This window comes from Tetrao urogallus (genome assembly GCF_951394365.1).
Source record: "Tetrao urogallus genome assembly, chromosome: 1".
In the NCBI taxonomy this organism is placed as follows: domain Eukaryota; kingdom Metazoa; phylum Chordata; class Aves; order Galliformes; family Phasianidae; genus Tetrao; species Tetrao urogallus.
Window position 1 is genome coordinate 153,989,104 of NC_136813.1, and position 15,068 is coordinate 154,004,171.

A 15,068-nucleotide genomic window follows, 5' to 3' on the forward strand; every position below is an offset into this window, starting at 1 on the left:
ACAGAAATGTCTCTTCAGTTAATCAGCCTTAAACTTCTTAGTGCTTCAGGTCTCAAAGGCTCCTTACAGCCGCTAAGATGCTGATATCTTTCCTTGGTTTACTTCATGGAATGGAAAGATGTACAAATAATGTTAGAGCACTATGGAATATTGTGGTATATTAAACACACACATAAATGGGATAGTTTATAATACAGCACATGAAAAGACATTGTTAACATGGAACAGAAAATACAATCTTAGTTTAACTTCATATTTAAAGTAGATATTGAGCTTAAGAGTAGATTAGGAAGTTCTTTATATATAATACAGGAAGGACAAAAACTAGAAAAAAATATAATTTAATTTACAACATTCTATAGATTTCATTTCCTTCTAATACCTGTCTGAACATGTTTATTTTTCTGCAGCTTTTTTTCTATTCTGGTTTACACTTTTGATTCAACTTTTAAAACGTACATTTGTAAACAATGAACTTATGCAACTTCTCCAAACTCATTTTTAGTTGATTTGTTAAGACAAAATGTCCAGCTGATCTTCACAGAGAAAAGCAACCACCGGGTTTTACTATTCTACATGATTTGAAAAACATTGGTTCTCTTAAGATAATTCATGTCAGAAAAGTATACCTATCTATTCTTTAATACAAAAACAACCAATTCATGTTGACATTATCACTATCTTTTTATTCATTAGCAGGTAGGTAAGAGAGCTTTTATTCACTATGAACAAAATTGATTCAATTCTAGCATGTGCAAGTGTTTTTAAAAGCTCTTTGTGGGCTGCAGATATGGAGAGAAAGGAGAAAGACTTTGACAGCAAGAAAAAATGTGTAAAGTGGTTGCTAAGAGACAGAGGAAGATGGGTGATATTTTGCACCAACAGCAGTGCTAACATGACACTGGCTATGTTAAATTTCAAGATAATAATAATAGGGCTGCACTTAAAAGCCAGAAGAATACCCAGTCATCTGGACCCATGTTGGATATATCCAGTAACAAGGAGAGCAAACCTTTTCTAGTGCATCTGTGGCTCCATAATGGGAATCACTTCTTTAAAAATAGATATTATACCATGGTTTGATAGATTAAATGACATCTGATTAGTCTTACTTTGTGAAGCCTTGTTCAGTAAAACTCCATCTAGTGCCCAAGAAAATAGGAGTACACTGAAGGACCATATGAAGTGTAGGTAGTACATTTTTGAAGTAATAAATACAATTGGAGTAAAATAATACTTGCTTCTATGAGCTACTTTTACTCACTTACTGTCTTTAAATTCCAGAATGGAGAAAACAAATTGAATCATCAGAAAAAAAAAAAACAAGACAAATTTATCAGATAAAAATATTTTGCAGTTGTTACTGCTCCTTTTTCACTAACAAGGCAGTGAGTTAGAACAACAGCTTTCTTGTATTTGTTAGAAATTAAGATGATTTTGTTTGCTTTGTTTGCTTTAACATAAATTTGAAGAGGGAATCAAAGCAAAATTAATTGCAGTGTATTTTTATATGAATTTCAGAGAATTTGGCTTTTTTTAGATTCAAAGTTTTTTCAATATGAACTTATGAAGTTCAGGAAAAAAATAATACAATTACTAAATGATAATAGTTAAAGTAATATTCAAAATATATGAATACCAAATGCATTAGTATGGTCTTTTGTAAGCTGTATGTTTTTCCTGGAATATGGATGAGAAAACCTGAAGTCTTTAGTCAGCTTTTGTATTATTATTCTTCAAGTATATTTTGAAATCACTTAGAACAGAGAAAAAATAATTATAAATAAAGTTACAATTTCTGGGCTGTAGAGTAGGTTTCTCCTTTAAATCATAACACTAATGTAGCATTGTTTTCTCTTTTACACTGGTTTAATGAATATCTTCCCCCAGTTTTAACAACTTCAACACCACTTCACGTGGTTGACCATGAAGAATTAGTTGCAACATTTCCTATGTCACCATGGCATATGTGAGTCCCAATTAGTTGTTCTTTGCTCAGATGAAAGAAAAAAGACTTCTGTGCCAAGGCAGAGTTGCTTTCAGTTCCTTTAGAAAATGTTATAGTTGCAGAATAAATAACGGCCATCAGACTGCAATTTTACTTAAATCATTATAAAAAAGTGCATTAACTGTGTAGCTGCAAAGCAGGAAAAGAAAGAGAGGGCAAGGCAAGGCAGGTCAAAGCAATTTCCAGCTTTGTCTTTGTTTCACGCTGATATTGTTCTGTGTTTTAACTGACAAAAGGTCAAGAAAGAAAAAACATGGATTTATATGAACATAATAGCTTGATATTCAGAGTAATGAAATTAATAATTACCTATATTTTCTGAATTGTCATGTAAAAAAATGTCTCCTACACTGTCTTTGAAACAGCTGCCTATTATTTCCAAGGGCCGTTGTTTTTCAAACTGTAAAATGTCTTTATAAAAGCCACTAGGATTCAGTTCTACAGTGATACAGGTTAAGGATAATTTTTTTGTGATTCCAGCTCCCTTTGGAGCTCTCACCTCCTCAGTAAAATGGCCTAGTTGGTTTGCAAATTCTAAAACTCCTCTAAGCAAACACAAGTGTTAAACATTTTAAAACATATTTTAAACACATGCATTCTCATTTATAAAACATTTAGGCTTAAATACAACAAGATTTTAGGAAACTTTTGGAAGATGTAAAGTAAAAGGACAAACTTATTGCATGTAATATCAGCTAGTAACAGTCACCATCTTGTGATATTTTCCTCCATCATCTTGTCCTTCAGTAATCCAGTCAAGAAGACTGAAGTGAGAAAGATGATTCTCATTTCTCTATTAAAAAAAATATTTTATGACAGCTTGCACTGTATAAAAGGTTGAAATAAGGCTTCTTGAGAGAGGACTATAATCCTTAGTTATCAGTGAAGTGCTAGTGAGAGACAAAAATTATGGTGGGAATTGAAGCAGGAATTTATATAGAAAGTGCATTTTACAGAGGAATCAGGAACCTCTGGGAAGGTTGAGAGCATATGAAGAGGAGAGAGAGAGAGGAAGAGGAAACACAAAGACGATCAGAGGGCTGGAGCACCTTTCCCATGAGGATGGTCTGAAAGAGCTGGTCTTGTTCAGTGTGGGGAAGACTCCATCACTGCAGTCTTTCAGTACATAAAGGGAGCCTAACAGCAGAGATGTGGACAGACTCTTTGGCAGGGAGTGTAGTGATAGGAGAAGTAGTAATCGCTTGAAACTAGAAAAGGGTAGATTTATATCATATATATAGGGAAGAAATTCTTCACTATGAGAGTGGTGAAGCACTGGAACCCATTGCCCAGAGAAGATATGGATACTCCATCAGGATGGCACATAATGGGTACCTCTATAAGTCATGATTTCTGTTCTTTTAAGACTTGCAACATTGTTTAGTGCATTGTAGAACTATAGTATTATAGCATTCCAATAACTTACGTGAATAATTTAAGCTAAAGTATGTAAAGAGGACCAAAATCCTCAGAAGTACTACTAGATCTGCATTGGTCAGAAAGGCTAAGAAGTTTCTTCTTTTTAGTGTTCTTTTCCTGAACATGACTTTGGTTGCCATTCTTGAGACTTACAGACTCTTCTAGCAAAATCTGACTTCCACTGCGATTAGTAATAATAGAAAATAAAGTATAGTAGGAAAGGTAATAAGAGTTTTTAGACTAGGAGGTATCGCAAGAAAAAATATGAAAGTTTTAGTGAAACATTGCTTTATGGGTCTCCCATATTAGTCAAGGAGCTGAAAACAATTATACATACATGAAAACGTGCAACGTTTCATTGTACATGAAAGATTGATTTTTTTGTTTGTTTTGTTTTGCAATGGAATCTGCTGATCTAGTAGAGTGCATTCACTTTCTCTTCAAACACTCCTTACATCCTTAAACATTCTTAGGTCATCAGCTGGATCTAGGATGGTTTCGTGGGAATGGTGATAGAAATATCTGCTGAATTTAGGCCCATTTTACTGGGTTATTGTCAAGTAACTTAATGCGACGTGTGTATTGAATTGTGTGGACTAGCAGATGAGTTGCTATAGGATCCCTTTATGGTCAGAAGAGATAAAGTAACCAACACACAGCACTGAAGTTCAGTTTAGGTCAGATTTTAATCATACTGGGAACCTTGTGCCTACATTGCTAGCTTAGGTTATCTATACTTACATGAGATAATGCTGAGCCAAGATGCACAAACAACAGGAAAAAAAATATGTTTTCAGAGGTGTTACACAGTTGCTGCTGCTTTTCATCATTTCATTTGTAAAAGATGCTTGTAAACAACATTTTATGCGTAATGTAATTTAAGAAAATTAGCACTTGCTTTGTTTTCCGTAGTATTATATGCAAACTGTAGAACAGCAGTACGGCAATTTAAAGTTTGAAACCCATTTTTGTGGGTTACATTTTCCTATGGTTAGGTTTAAACATTTACTGCAGAATATGTCTAATGAAAGGATGTAACACACTTACCGATAGACTGGCAGGGCATACTTCAGTGCATATGAAGGATTATATAAATTTTAAAGACTGATAGAAGAAATGTTACAGCAGATATTTTTGATTTTTCTTCCAGGTAAGGGAACGACTGAGGGTTTCTTTAGAAAGAGTCTCTGCACTGGAAGAAGAACTTGCTGCTGCTAATCAGGAGGTAATGTAAAACATTTTATCTCCTTTTGAGGTTCAATTTCGTTAATATTTTGTCCTGTGTGTTCCCTGTCACTTTTCTTAAAGCATTCCGAAAGAAGGATAAATTACATTCTGAGTAAGCTGATCAACAAGGCTGGTTTAAGGCACTGGCCAGATTGATTAATACAAGCTTTTTTTTTTTCTAATTTATTCAGTTGTGAGCAAACTAAAATTTAGGAGCTAGTTACAGATTCCTAAAATTTTAATGGATATGAAAAAAAGGAGTTTATCTACTAACATGTCATAATATAAAAAATTTAATAACTTGAATCCCCATTTTACTATTAAATTAAGTAAAACATTTATAGATGCGTATTATATGTATGTTAAATTAAGGAGGAAAGTATATGGCTGATATCAAAATTTATGTTTGCCATCCCTTTTAATTGCAGTATATAATGGTGAACAGTGGAGCTGTATAACTTTTGTGAATTTAGACAATAAATTTTTCCCCTATAAGCTAGCTTGCAGACTGTTCTCATATTCTGATTTGTTTGAAAGTGTGAACACCACAAACTGACTGTATTATACGTGCAGTGCATACACAAACAGAACAGAATTTTGCACCCATGGAGATAATTCTGAAGCCTGAGTGTATAATGGATTCAGGTGGTCACACTGCCCCCCCTATCACATTCTGAATCTTCACCTGAGATGTGCTTCTCATACTGTTTAATGTAAGTTAGACAAGCAATAGAAACAGATGAAAGCTATTTTGGTTTATGTCCATTTCCTGGTGTTCTTTTATTGAACTTTAAGGCACAAACTAAAAACAACCACAGAAAAAGTTAAACTACAACCAAATGCCCGTGGGAAAATGGAATGCCTATAATTCTGGACAATGTGTGAAACATAAACTACTGTAGTTGTTTACTGATAAACTACTGTAGTAGGTTTTTTTGTTGTTTGTTTGTTTGTTCGTTTGTTTTTCTGATGACAAGCTAGAACAAGTAACTTTCTTGAAGTGACTTATTAAAAAGCGTCTGCAGTGTATTAGTTCTTCCTTTTCATAAGCTATGAACAAGATATTATAAATCCTCCCTTTTATTTGGGCAGACAAAGTATAGTTACTTTATCTATAAAATACAATCCCTCTTTTACTGTTCCATTTCATGGAATAGTTGGGTTCAAATGATTTTGTTATGCTATATTGAGTATAAGTAATCTGTTACTCATACTAGCACTTACTAAACAGAAAGCAGTCCTTTTGAACAGTGAAACTGAATGAGATGCATTCCATTACTCATATCGCTCTCATTCATGATCCAAGTTGACTGAGCATGGGACCAGGTCTTTAGAGCGTTGCCTTATTATCCAGAGATTGAAAGGAAATTATTTTAACTTGTATTGACAGTGTGGAGTAAAACCATACACAATTAAATTAGTTTGAAATGGGATTTTCATAGCCGTTCTTGCTCCTAATGCTTAGAAATGCTATGAATTTTTTGTCTCTAGATGATACTAAGAAATTTAGAAAGGTATTTAATTAGCAAAGCTTGACATGACCATTAACAAAATCAGAATACTGGTATCCCAGTTTCCCGTGAGGGACTGTTCAAGCTTCAAACTGGAAATTCAGTTGAATAATAATAAAAAAGAGATAGATAGAAAGAAATAAGTGGATAATTTTCACACATATAATGTTCACACTATTAGCAATTTAAATGAGTCAAAATTAGTTAGACAATCACAATGTACGCAACTGTTCTTGTACTGCACTGCTCAGTGAATGCACAGGCAATACATGGCTTTAAAAATTTATCATACTATGCATGAAAATACATGAGTGAAGTTTCCAAGGAATTAAACTTATGCTTTTCAGTAATTTCCATATTCCTGTTATTCAGTGTTTGCTTGCCCATGAGAATTTGTATTTACTTTTAATATCCATTTTCTCATACTGGTTGTAAGAATGTACTACATATTCAGGACTGTATTTAAACACAAAATGACACCAGAACACAGTCCCCCGATTAAATGAGCATATGGTTAAGTATATAATGAGAATTCAGTGATTAAAAAAATGTAGAAATCTGCCTTCCTGTGAAGTTCCTATATTATGGTTGTTCTGACACAGCAACAGTGAGAAACAGCAGACATTCATGAGTTCTTGCACTGGAAATAAACTCATTTGAAAGGGGGAGGGGAGACTGTAGCTTCCTTCACTAGATGTAAATAATCTCCCAGTTAACAGTTTTTTTGTAGCATATTACGTGCATAACAGTGCAAAAACATCCAGAACACTGACAAAGCTGATTTCAGCTGTAGTTGCCAACACTGTCTCACATAGCACTTCTTATTTGTATGGGAATTGTAACACCCAGTGATTTTAAATTGCAGGGGCAGTTGAGATGGACAGCTCAAGACACCAGTCTTGTGTATCTATCATGTGTAGCTAACATTTATGTGTATCACATCATGGTCACAGAGAAGGACCTTGACCTGCAGTTCCACTTACTGACTTATGAATTCAGTCATTGCTGTTGGCTGTTCTAGCTTTTAAAAAAAAACAGCAAATGGTTCATTGTTGGTTTGATTCTGTGAAGGCGATAGTTTTTACTTAAAGAGAAAGAAAAGTTATTTAACTCTGTATTTTATATTGCTGCAACTGATTTTTAACCTAGAAGGGTCTTTATAACAGCAGTCTGGAGAGTCTTCATGCAGACTGTGCATGATAACAGCCTATAGTAATTAAATTCCATAATACTTATAATATTTACTTTTTATCAGCAACTATCACATGATAAATCACCGAAAAACAGATTTACATGTGCTTACCCTTCAAATACTTTTGAAATGATGCAATACTTTATCTAGTCCCACAGAACCCATGATCTCGCCAAATAGTTGTAGCTGAATACTGTACAAGCTGCAGGAAGTACAGACCATGCCAAAGTCAATGGTGCAGTAATGTAATGTCTGTTTATGAAAAATATGAAGGTAGGTGCAATGTTTTTCAGTGAACATATGAACATCGCAATTTCCAAGGTTCTATGAAACTCTTTCCTCTTTACACACTAATTTGAATTACTTAAAAGTCTTGAGCTGCCTTAGAATTTCCTCTGCTTCTACCAAATTTTACTCAACATTTTGTGCATGAATTTAACTCCTGGAGCTATCGGAGGGATTGCGGAAGATTTGGCTCACAGTCATAGAACTACATGATTCTCTTATTTGTGCAGTAGAAAACATATAAAAGAAACAGTTTGATGAGAAAAATTGCATTTGCACTTCTTGAATGTCTAATATACTCAAAATTTTATCAATTCAACATTCAGAAATTGATGGAATTTAAATCTATGTATCTATGTATTCAGTATGTTCAGTGACTTTTTTCTGAAAGACAAAAGCAAGGCCAGGCTAGATAGCTTGTACCTACTTCTGGTGACTTAAAGCATGTATTCCAGTGACAAATCTGAAATAGCCTTCACCTGTATTGTCACATTTTACCATATTTTCTCAGAGCAGTGTATGTTATTGCTACATAAAGTCTCACCTACATTCTAATGGTCATGATTTATTTATTTATTTATTTATTTATTTAAGAAATAACTTTATGCAGCTCTAACTTCGGTGAAGGTTTCACCACAGTTAAATTAATTTAACTTAAATTAACAGAATTTAATTAATTAACAGAAATTAAATTTCTAGGTGATTGTGCCAAATGATATTTTCTCTGCAAAGTTGCACATCATTAAAATATCTTAGTTTGAAATGTAATCTTTATGTCCTATATGTAATTGCTTTTCTTTTTGCCTTTAACTATCTAGTTAAATGTTAACTCTGGAAAATGTTACTGTGGCACTTGTTTTAAATGTGGTAATGAAGCAAAGCAACGTTGGCTTATTTTGTGACTCTTATACTCCATGCCCCACAGCGTTAATTTTGATCTCTGCACGTTTGAATTAGGATATGTGGCACAACAGCTGAAGAGACTGAAAAATACTTCACTGTCTTATTTTTTTAGAAGATCAAAAAATAAGCACAAGAAATAATCTGTAAAGTTACAATAGGTATTTCATTTTATGCTCTCAGCTAATTCTAATCTAAGGTCTTATAGGAAAAACAAAACAAAGCACCACAATTGTGGACGTGTAGGGCAGCAAGGCATTTCTGCCAGAAGCATTTCTCCCTAAAGTCTGAGCAGAATAGATCTAAAATACAATGCATTTTTCATATAGTGACTTGAGTAAAGTAATATCTATTGGCATCTTTGAAACAAAACATCAGTATTCCATTTGTGGTTTCTCAATATTACTTATATCAACAGTAAATTTTACCACACTGAATGCAAAATGAACTTGTTTTTTCTTTTCTACAGTGATAGCAGATAATGACTTTGTGTATTTTAGTATTGTGATAAAAAAATCTTGTTAAAAAATTGCCTCTAGGTTTAATCTCCCATTCATAACTTTCCTTAGTCACTTAGATTATTTATGCATAGGATACCGAGTACTGTTGGTAACCCAGTAATGCACATTAAATAGGTTCAATAACTTGGGTCTTTGCTGAAATATTTTTCGAGATCTGTGTTGTGTAGCTGCCCAAATATCGAGTGATTTTGATCCTTGAGAGATTGTGAAGTGCTGTGTTCTCTTGCCCTTTTGTTTAATATCTGGCCACCTGTAATAAATGCTAAAATACCAATGGTGTGTTCAAGTTATGCATGTATTTCAATTTATTCCTTAAAAGAAACCACTTTCTAGTAAAGACTGATTAGCAGAAAAGAGTATATGGTGTTCGTTTGCTGAGAGCTTCCTTAAGAAAAGCTTAGCTGAAGGGAAAAGCCTTCCATTCCTTCATGAATCTAGTGTACAAAATGTCTGTTTTCAACATATGTCATAAAGACAACTGTTACATTCTATATTTATTTTCCAAACTGTCAAAGATCCCTAATATGAATGGATTAAGCTGCTGCAAGGTTTTACTGCTATTAATAGAGGAGTCACATTCTTCAACAGAATGACAGATTTAAGCTCCTAAGCATCTCCACTGCGATACTGATGTTTTGTTTTGTTTTGTTTTGTTTTTGTCACAATTAATACAGATCCTTCATTTTATGTACTTGTGAAACGTTGTAATGATTTTTGTTATATAAAGATTTGTGACTGAATGCCATTGCCACAGGTTTATCACTGAAGAGCACAGTGCAGTTTCAGTCCTGTCACTCACAAAACAGCCTGAGACCTACTGCACTTCTCAGTGTAACTGAGTGTAACTCAGTGTACTGTTACAGCACATCCTTATGTGTCACTAAGTATATGTATACACACTGAACTGTGATCAGCTGTAAGTTACAGTTTTTGAAGAAAAGAAAAAAATTAAGTTTTATAAGATAATGCTTAATAGAATATGACAAAAGACAAAAAGGAATGGAAAACTGTGATTTGCTAATTCCATTTTATTTACTGTTCCTCCAAACCTGCTGTGCAGCTGTGAAGCAATTGTTTAAATATACATTAAAAGAGGCAAAAAGCTAGATGTTTGAAATCTAGTTTGCAAATCTCTTCAAATCTGCTTCATTTTTAATCTGACAGAAGCATGTGACTTAATGAAACCTTGGTCCCTTGTGATTTGAGATACTGGTGGTTTATTTCATGCTTTGGTTCCATCTCTGAATAAATGATGACTGGAGAGTAAAAATTCCATGTTTCCTCCAAACCTTGTAACACAAACACTCCTTAAAAATTAGCATCTTCATCAAAACAAGCATAAACATAATCACATGCATTCTCATTTTTCCCCCCTTTTTATGTGTATTGTAAAAAGTGTTTTTAGGTTGTTCTATTTCATTCTCAAAACAAGTTAGGTATCACTTCTCTCACTTAAAAAAATGTAATCTTATAAAGATAAATCTCAGTTCTTTTATATATTTTCTGTTTCCCTTTTTTTGTGTGTGTGTGTGTGTGTAAATAATTAAAGAAAAGGAACTAGGAAATACAGAGGAAGTATTCATTATGCTCTTTTGGTTAAAAGTTATATCCTCATTTCTATAATGCCTTTTCTTAAGTTTTAAGAGTTTTGCCATGAAGGTGAGACTGTCCTTCTATTTGTATAACAAAATTTGTTCCAATCTTAATTCAAACAAATATTTATTGGTACATTTAGTAGCAATTTACTCTGTATATTCTATTTATATTTCAGTGCTTTTACTGTCCATTTTTACTATGATTATTTTTGCATTACCACACTCTCAACAGAGCTCCAGTAAAGGTCCAGTGCTCCATAGAAGCCCTGTGAATACCACTTTCAAGAATCAGGTTGATCCTGTGCTTTCTGAATGCCCTTGCCTCCCCAAAACTCTAAGGTTATTTTAACTGAATATAGCTTTCCTACAGAAGAAGTAGTAGAAGCCAATCCAATAGATTTCATGGGTAAGATGATTCATTTCATAAGCATAGATAGACAAATACAACTAAATTTCATAACTTGATATTTGACAGCCAAAGGCTGATGCAGTGTCTTCCCAAGTGCACTATCTGCCAGGCTTGGTACAGTGCATAAATCCTGGTATGCTGCATGACACACACTCACCATGTCGTAACTCCATGCTGGGGAGCTAATTATGTTAGCCAGCTACATGCCTGTTCTTTTTAATGGAAGAGAGGCTGGGACTGTGGGCAGGGTGAAAACTAAAGTGCCCTCCATGAGAGTCTGAGTCTAAATAATGATAGGACATCGTGTCCAGAGCTCACTACAGAACAACTGTCCTGCAATTATCAGCATATGAAACATTTACATTTCTGAAATTCAGTTATTGGAGTTATTTTGAGGACCTGCGCAATATTTTATATGCATCAGTAAATAGGGATAGTGGGGCATGCCTGACATTTCTCCATGACAGCAAACAAATACATCAATATATGACACAGAGCCAAAGCTGAGGAACACATCTGAGTGATAAATTGATCTTCTTCTGTTTTCTCCTCTACTTTATTCCACAGAATTACAGAATAGGAAAAGGCTATGTTTCTAGCACAGATTTATTTATCACCAGTTCCTCACCCAATGTAGAATAAAGGAAGAGAGACGACACAGGAAGATACACAAAGAAATATCAGCTGAGGGAAGAACAGGGTTGGCAGGGGCCAAGGGTGCAGCTGAGCATATTTCACATAAGTTTGCCTGTACACCTGAAACTCCAGGAGATTAATAAATAGAGTTTGTATGTGTTTGCTCATAATCAGCATGAGGTTTGATTCTGGGATAATTTCAGATTGAATTTAATATCATGTGTTTGTCAGCCTGTTTAGGGACCTTACAAATCAATGGCATAGAACGCTTATAGGCCCTGGTTTCATAAGGTTGTGCCAGGAAATACCTTAAACACACTAACTTGTTAAAGAACATACCATGAAGTTATGCTTAGCTGATTTGCATTCTAGAGCTCACCATTGCTTTCACACAGGATAACACTGAGAATTTTAATTCCCGATGTTAAATTTTCTCAGTGTATGCACACAGTGCCTTTCTGTAAGACACCGGAAGAAAAAATACTTCACTTCTGTTTGATGTATTGTTTTGGGATTCATAGGCTTAGAAATATGTGCCATCTTACCATGCACTGGTTGTGTAAATTCAGATTAAAGAACACAGCTGATTATCTTTTCATCTGTATCAGCTCCAGGGTTATTTGACATTTGTCAGATGACATGTTTGGAGGATCAAGATAATATCACTGCAAGAATTAGTCTTGTTGATTCTTTATCCTTAACAACCTTCAATCGCATTCATCTTGATAAAAATACAAGCATTTACCCATTTTTCTTTGTTTATGATCTGCTGTAACAATATATGGTTTTATTATTTATTTAATATATTTCTTTGGGATGATTAAGCAATTTTCTGTATATTTATTATATATCACATGATTTATTAGAAACATCTACATCCATTAACTCTCAAAACAAGTTTTAAATAGTGTACCAACATCACAGTATTATATTTTATGCCTATTACTCTCCATAATCAATTTTTAATGCATAAATTGGCTTTACATGCTACAATTGAATAAAAAATATATGTTAATGACTCAAGTCAGTCATTAAAATCAATTTTAAACCTACTTCAGTAGGTTCATATTTATTAACCAATATTCTAGTTAATATATGAACCAGCAAATGTATCATTTGGGTCACCTCAGCACAACAGTGCACCTGCAGGTCTAAGGGTATTCTCCAAATTCTTAGCAAGCATGATGGTAAAAGCTACACATCTGCAATAAGATGAATCAAGGGTATTTTGCTAGTCACAGGTCCATATTAGATCTCCTTCATTGACAAACAGAGCAAGATCCGTAAATGTGAAATACTGATATGAGAGAAGTAGGAAGAACATATGCTGGGTGTATGCAATGAATAGAAGTGTCTTTGTAAATGCTAATCTAAGTAAATACACTTATGAGATTTTTGAAATCAGTTTGTTTTTTAACTTAGTGGAACAAATTCCCATCATATATCTGTACTGGAAGTAAATATAGAAATAATTTTACTTTGAATATATTTACTGTAAAAAATATTTCAGCTTTGATGAAGAAAATTAGATGCACTTCTTTTGGATAGGCACTATCAATATTTACGTGAAATTACTCAGAAAGGAGCTGTAGGAGAATTTTATTATTTCATTCCATACTTAAGAAATAGCCCAGTTCACATGGCATTGTATCTGGAAAGTTTGTATGTTTCTATTTGTGTAATTCACAGTTAATTTCTCTGCATTAGAGAATTGATATCAATTTAGATATATTTCCTGCAGTAATTGTAAAACAAAACATTTTAGAAGTTCAATTTACTAAAAATGTTCCTTACAATTAAAAAATTATTTAAAAATGTATCAGTAAGGACTAAATCTTTGATTTTTGCTAGAGAGACTTGTGGAAAAAAAAAGAATCTCATTGAGAATGTCACTGAAAATAGTAACATCTTAACTAATATTAAATGGGTACTTTTGGTTTACTTTTTGGAATTGAGACTTTAGTTCATTCTATGGTGCTTTAATTTCAACAGACTGTGAGATAGAAGATTTAAGTTAGGAATTTCTCCCCTTGTGAATGCAGATTAGGGCACTGAAATTCTTTAATTATAGTTCTGGGTTAAGGTTCATTTCTGGTCTGGATTTTAAGTAATATCCTATCCATTTGTATTTTCATGTTTTGCACAATTGGTAATACAGATGGTGATTTTAATGCAGATACAGTATATGGAAAAATTTAATAAAACTGCCTGCATACACATGCAGAATAGTGGGATTTTCATAACAGATGTGTCCAGTTGAAACAATTTCAATGTCTCTAGATTACACTATGTAGATAAAGAATATAAAATTTCATTTTGGGAAGGATGTTTTTACTCAGAAGGAAATAGATTAATATAATCAGAGGAGGAAAATGGATTTGCTGTTCAAATAGCAAAATACTTTTATTTTAACCTCCATAGATTTTTTTCAAGCCCAACTATTTACATTAAGCATAGGTTGCTATCAATTAACTGCTTATATACTAAAAGCAATTACATAAATTCCTAGAAGCACATTATTTTTATTATGTTTCTTCAATGTTTTATATGAAAAATTATGTTTGAATGTACAAATATATGTATATATACACCCTGAGTGAATGTATATGTATGCATATACACACACATTGAGACTGTGTTCATATAAACATGTAGGCTGCTCCACAAGTTATGCTTCCTATCTAGTCCCATGGAATCTAGAACAGATATAAACAGCACAATAATACTATTTGATAGAGAAAATTTGAAGCTACAAAGCACTGTTTTTCAACGTAGTCACCATCATTATGCATTTTCAACAGCAATGAACAAGAGCATGCATGCTGTGCTCATAAATATCCATACCACCTACCCTGTCACCGTGCTCACATCACTGTTTGGTTTCCATAAGGGTTCACCAAACATCAATGAGTGTCAATGGGTGCCATTTTTTTCCACATGGAGGAATTCAGTGACACACCCTTCCTTCTTCTTTTCCTTCATTCATACCTCCATGTCAGACAATATTCTGTCAGACTGCTCCTCTGTGCCGTCTGTCACATGGCAACAAAATGTAATGGAATATCGGCGGGAAGGTTCAACCTCTACTGCCATACCACCAGTATCCATCTCCAACATCATGGGCTAACATAATAAAATAGGAAGCACTACCTATGGATTAGCCCTTGTATAATGCATTAATACATACACTGTGCAGAACAGTGAGGATCATAATGCTTCTGCCAAATCTCCGTTCTGGCTGGCTGGAAATCATTCCATATACTAGTGGTGAATTTTGTATCCTAACAACTGTCTTTGTGAGAGTAATAATGTAAACCTAATAATTTTGCTACTATTTCATTGAACGTGGTAAAAAAAAAAACAAA

At 33.7% G+C, this 15,068-nt stretch overlaps 1 protein-coding gene across 4 annotated transcripts in view; it reads left to right on the plus strand.

Moving 5' to 3' along the window:
* PPFIA2 (PTPRF interacting protein alpha 2) overlaps positions 1-15,068 on the plus strand; it is a gene marked incomplete at both ends in the record, with an annotated part of 269,483 nt that overhangs the window by 180,682 nt on the left and 73,733 nt on the right. For 3 of the 4 annotated variants that reach the window (XM_079537790.1, XM_079537791.1, XM_079537792.1), the window contains one exon: positions 4,578-4,652. The exons of the other annotated variant lie outside the window; for it this stretch is intronic. In XM_079537790.1, the coding sequence (XP_079393916.1) occupies positions 4,578-4,652 (75 nt within the window). The remainder of the gene's footprint in view (positions 1-4,577; positions 4,653-15,068) is intronic. 4 annotated transcript variants of the gene reach the window in all.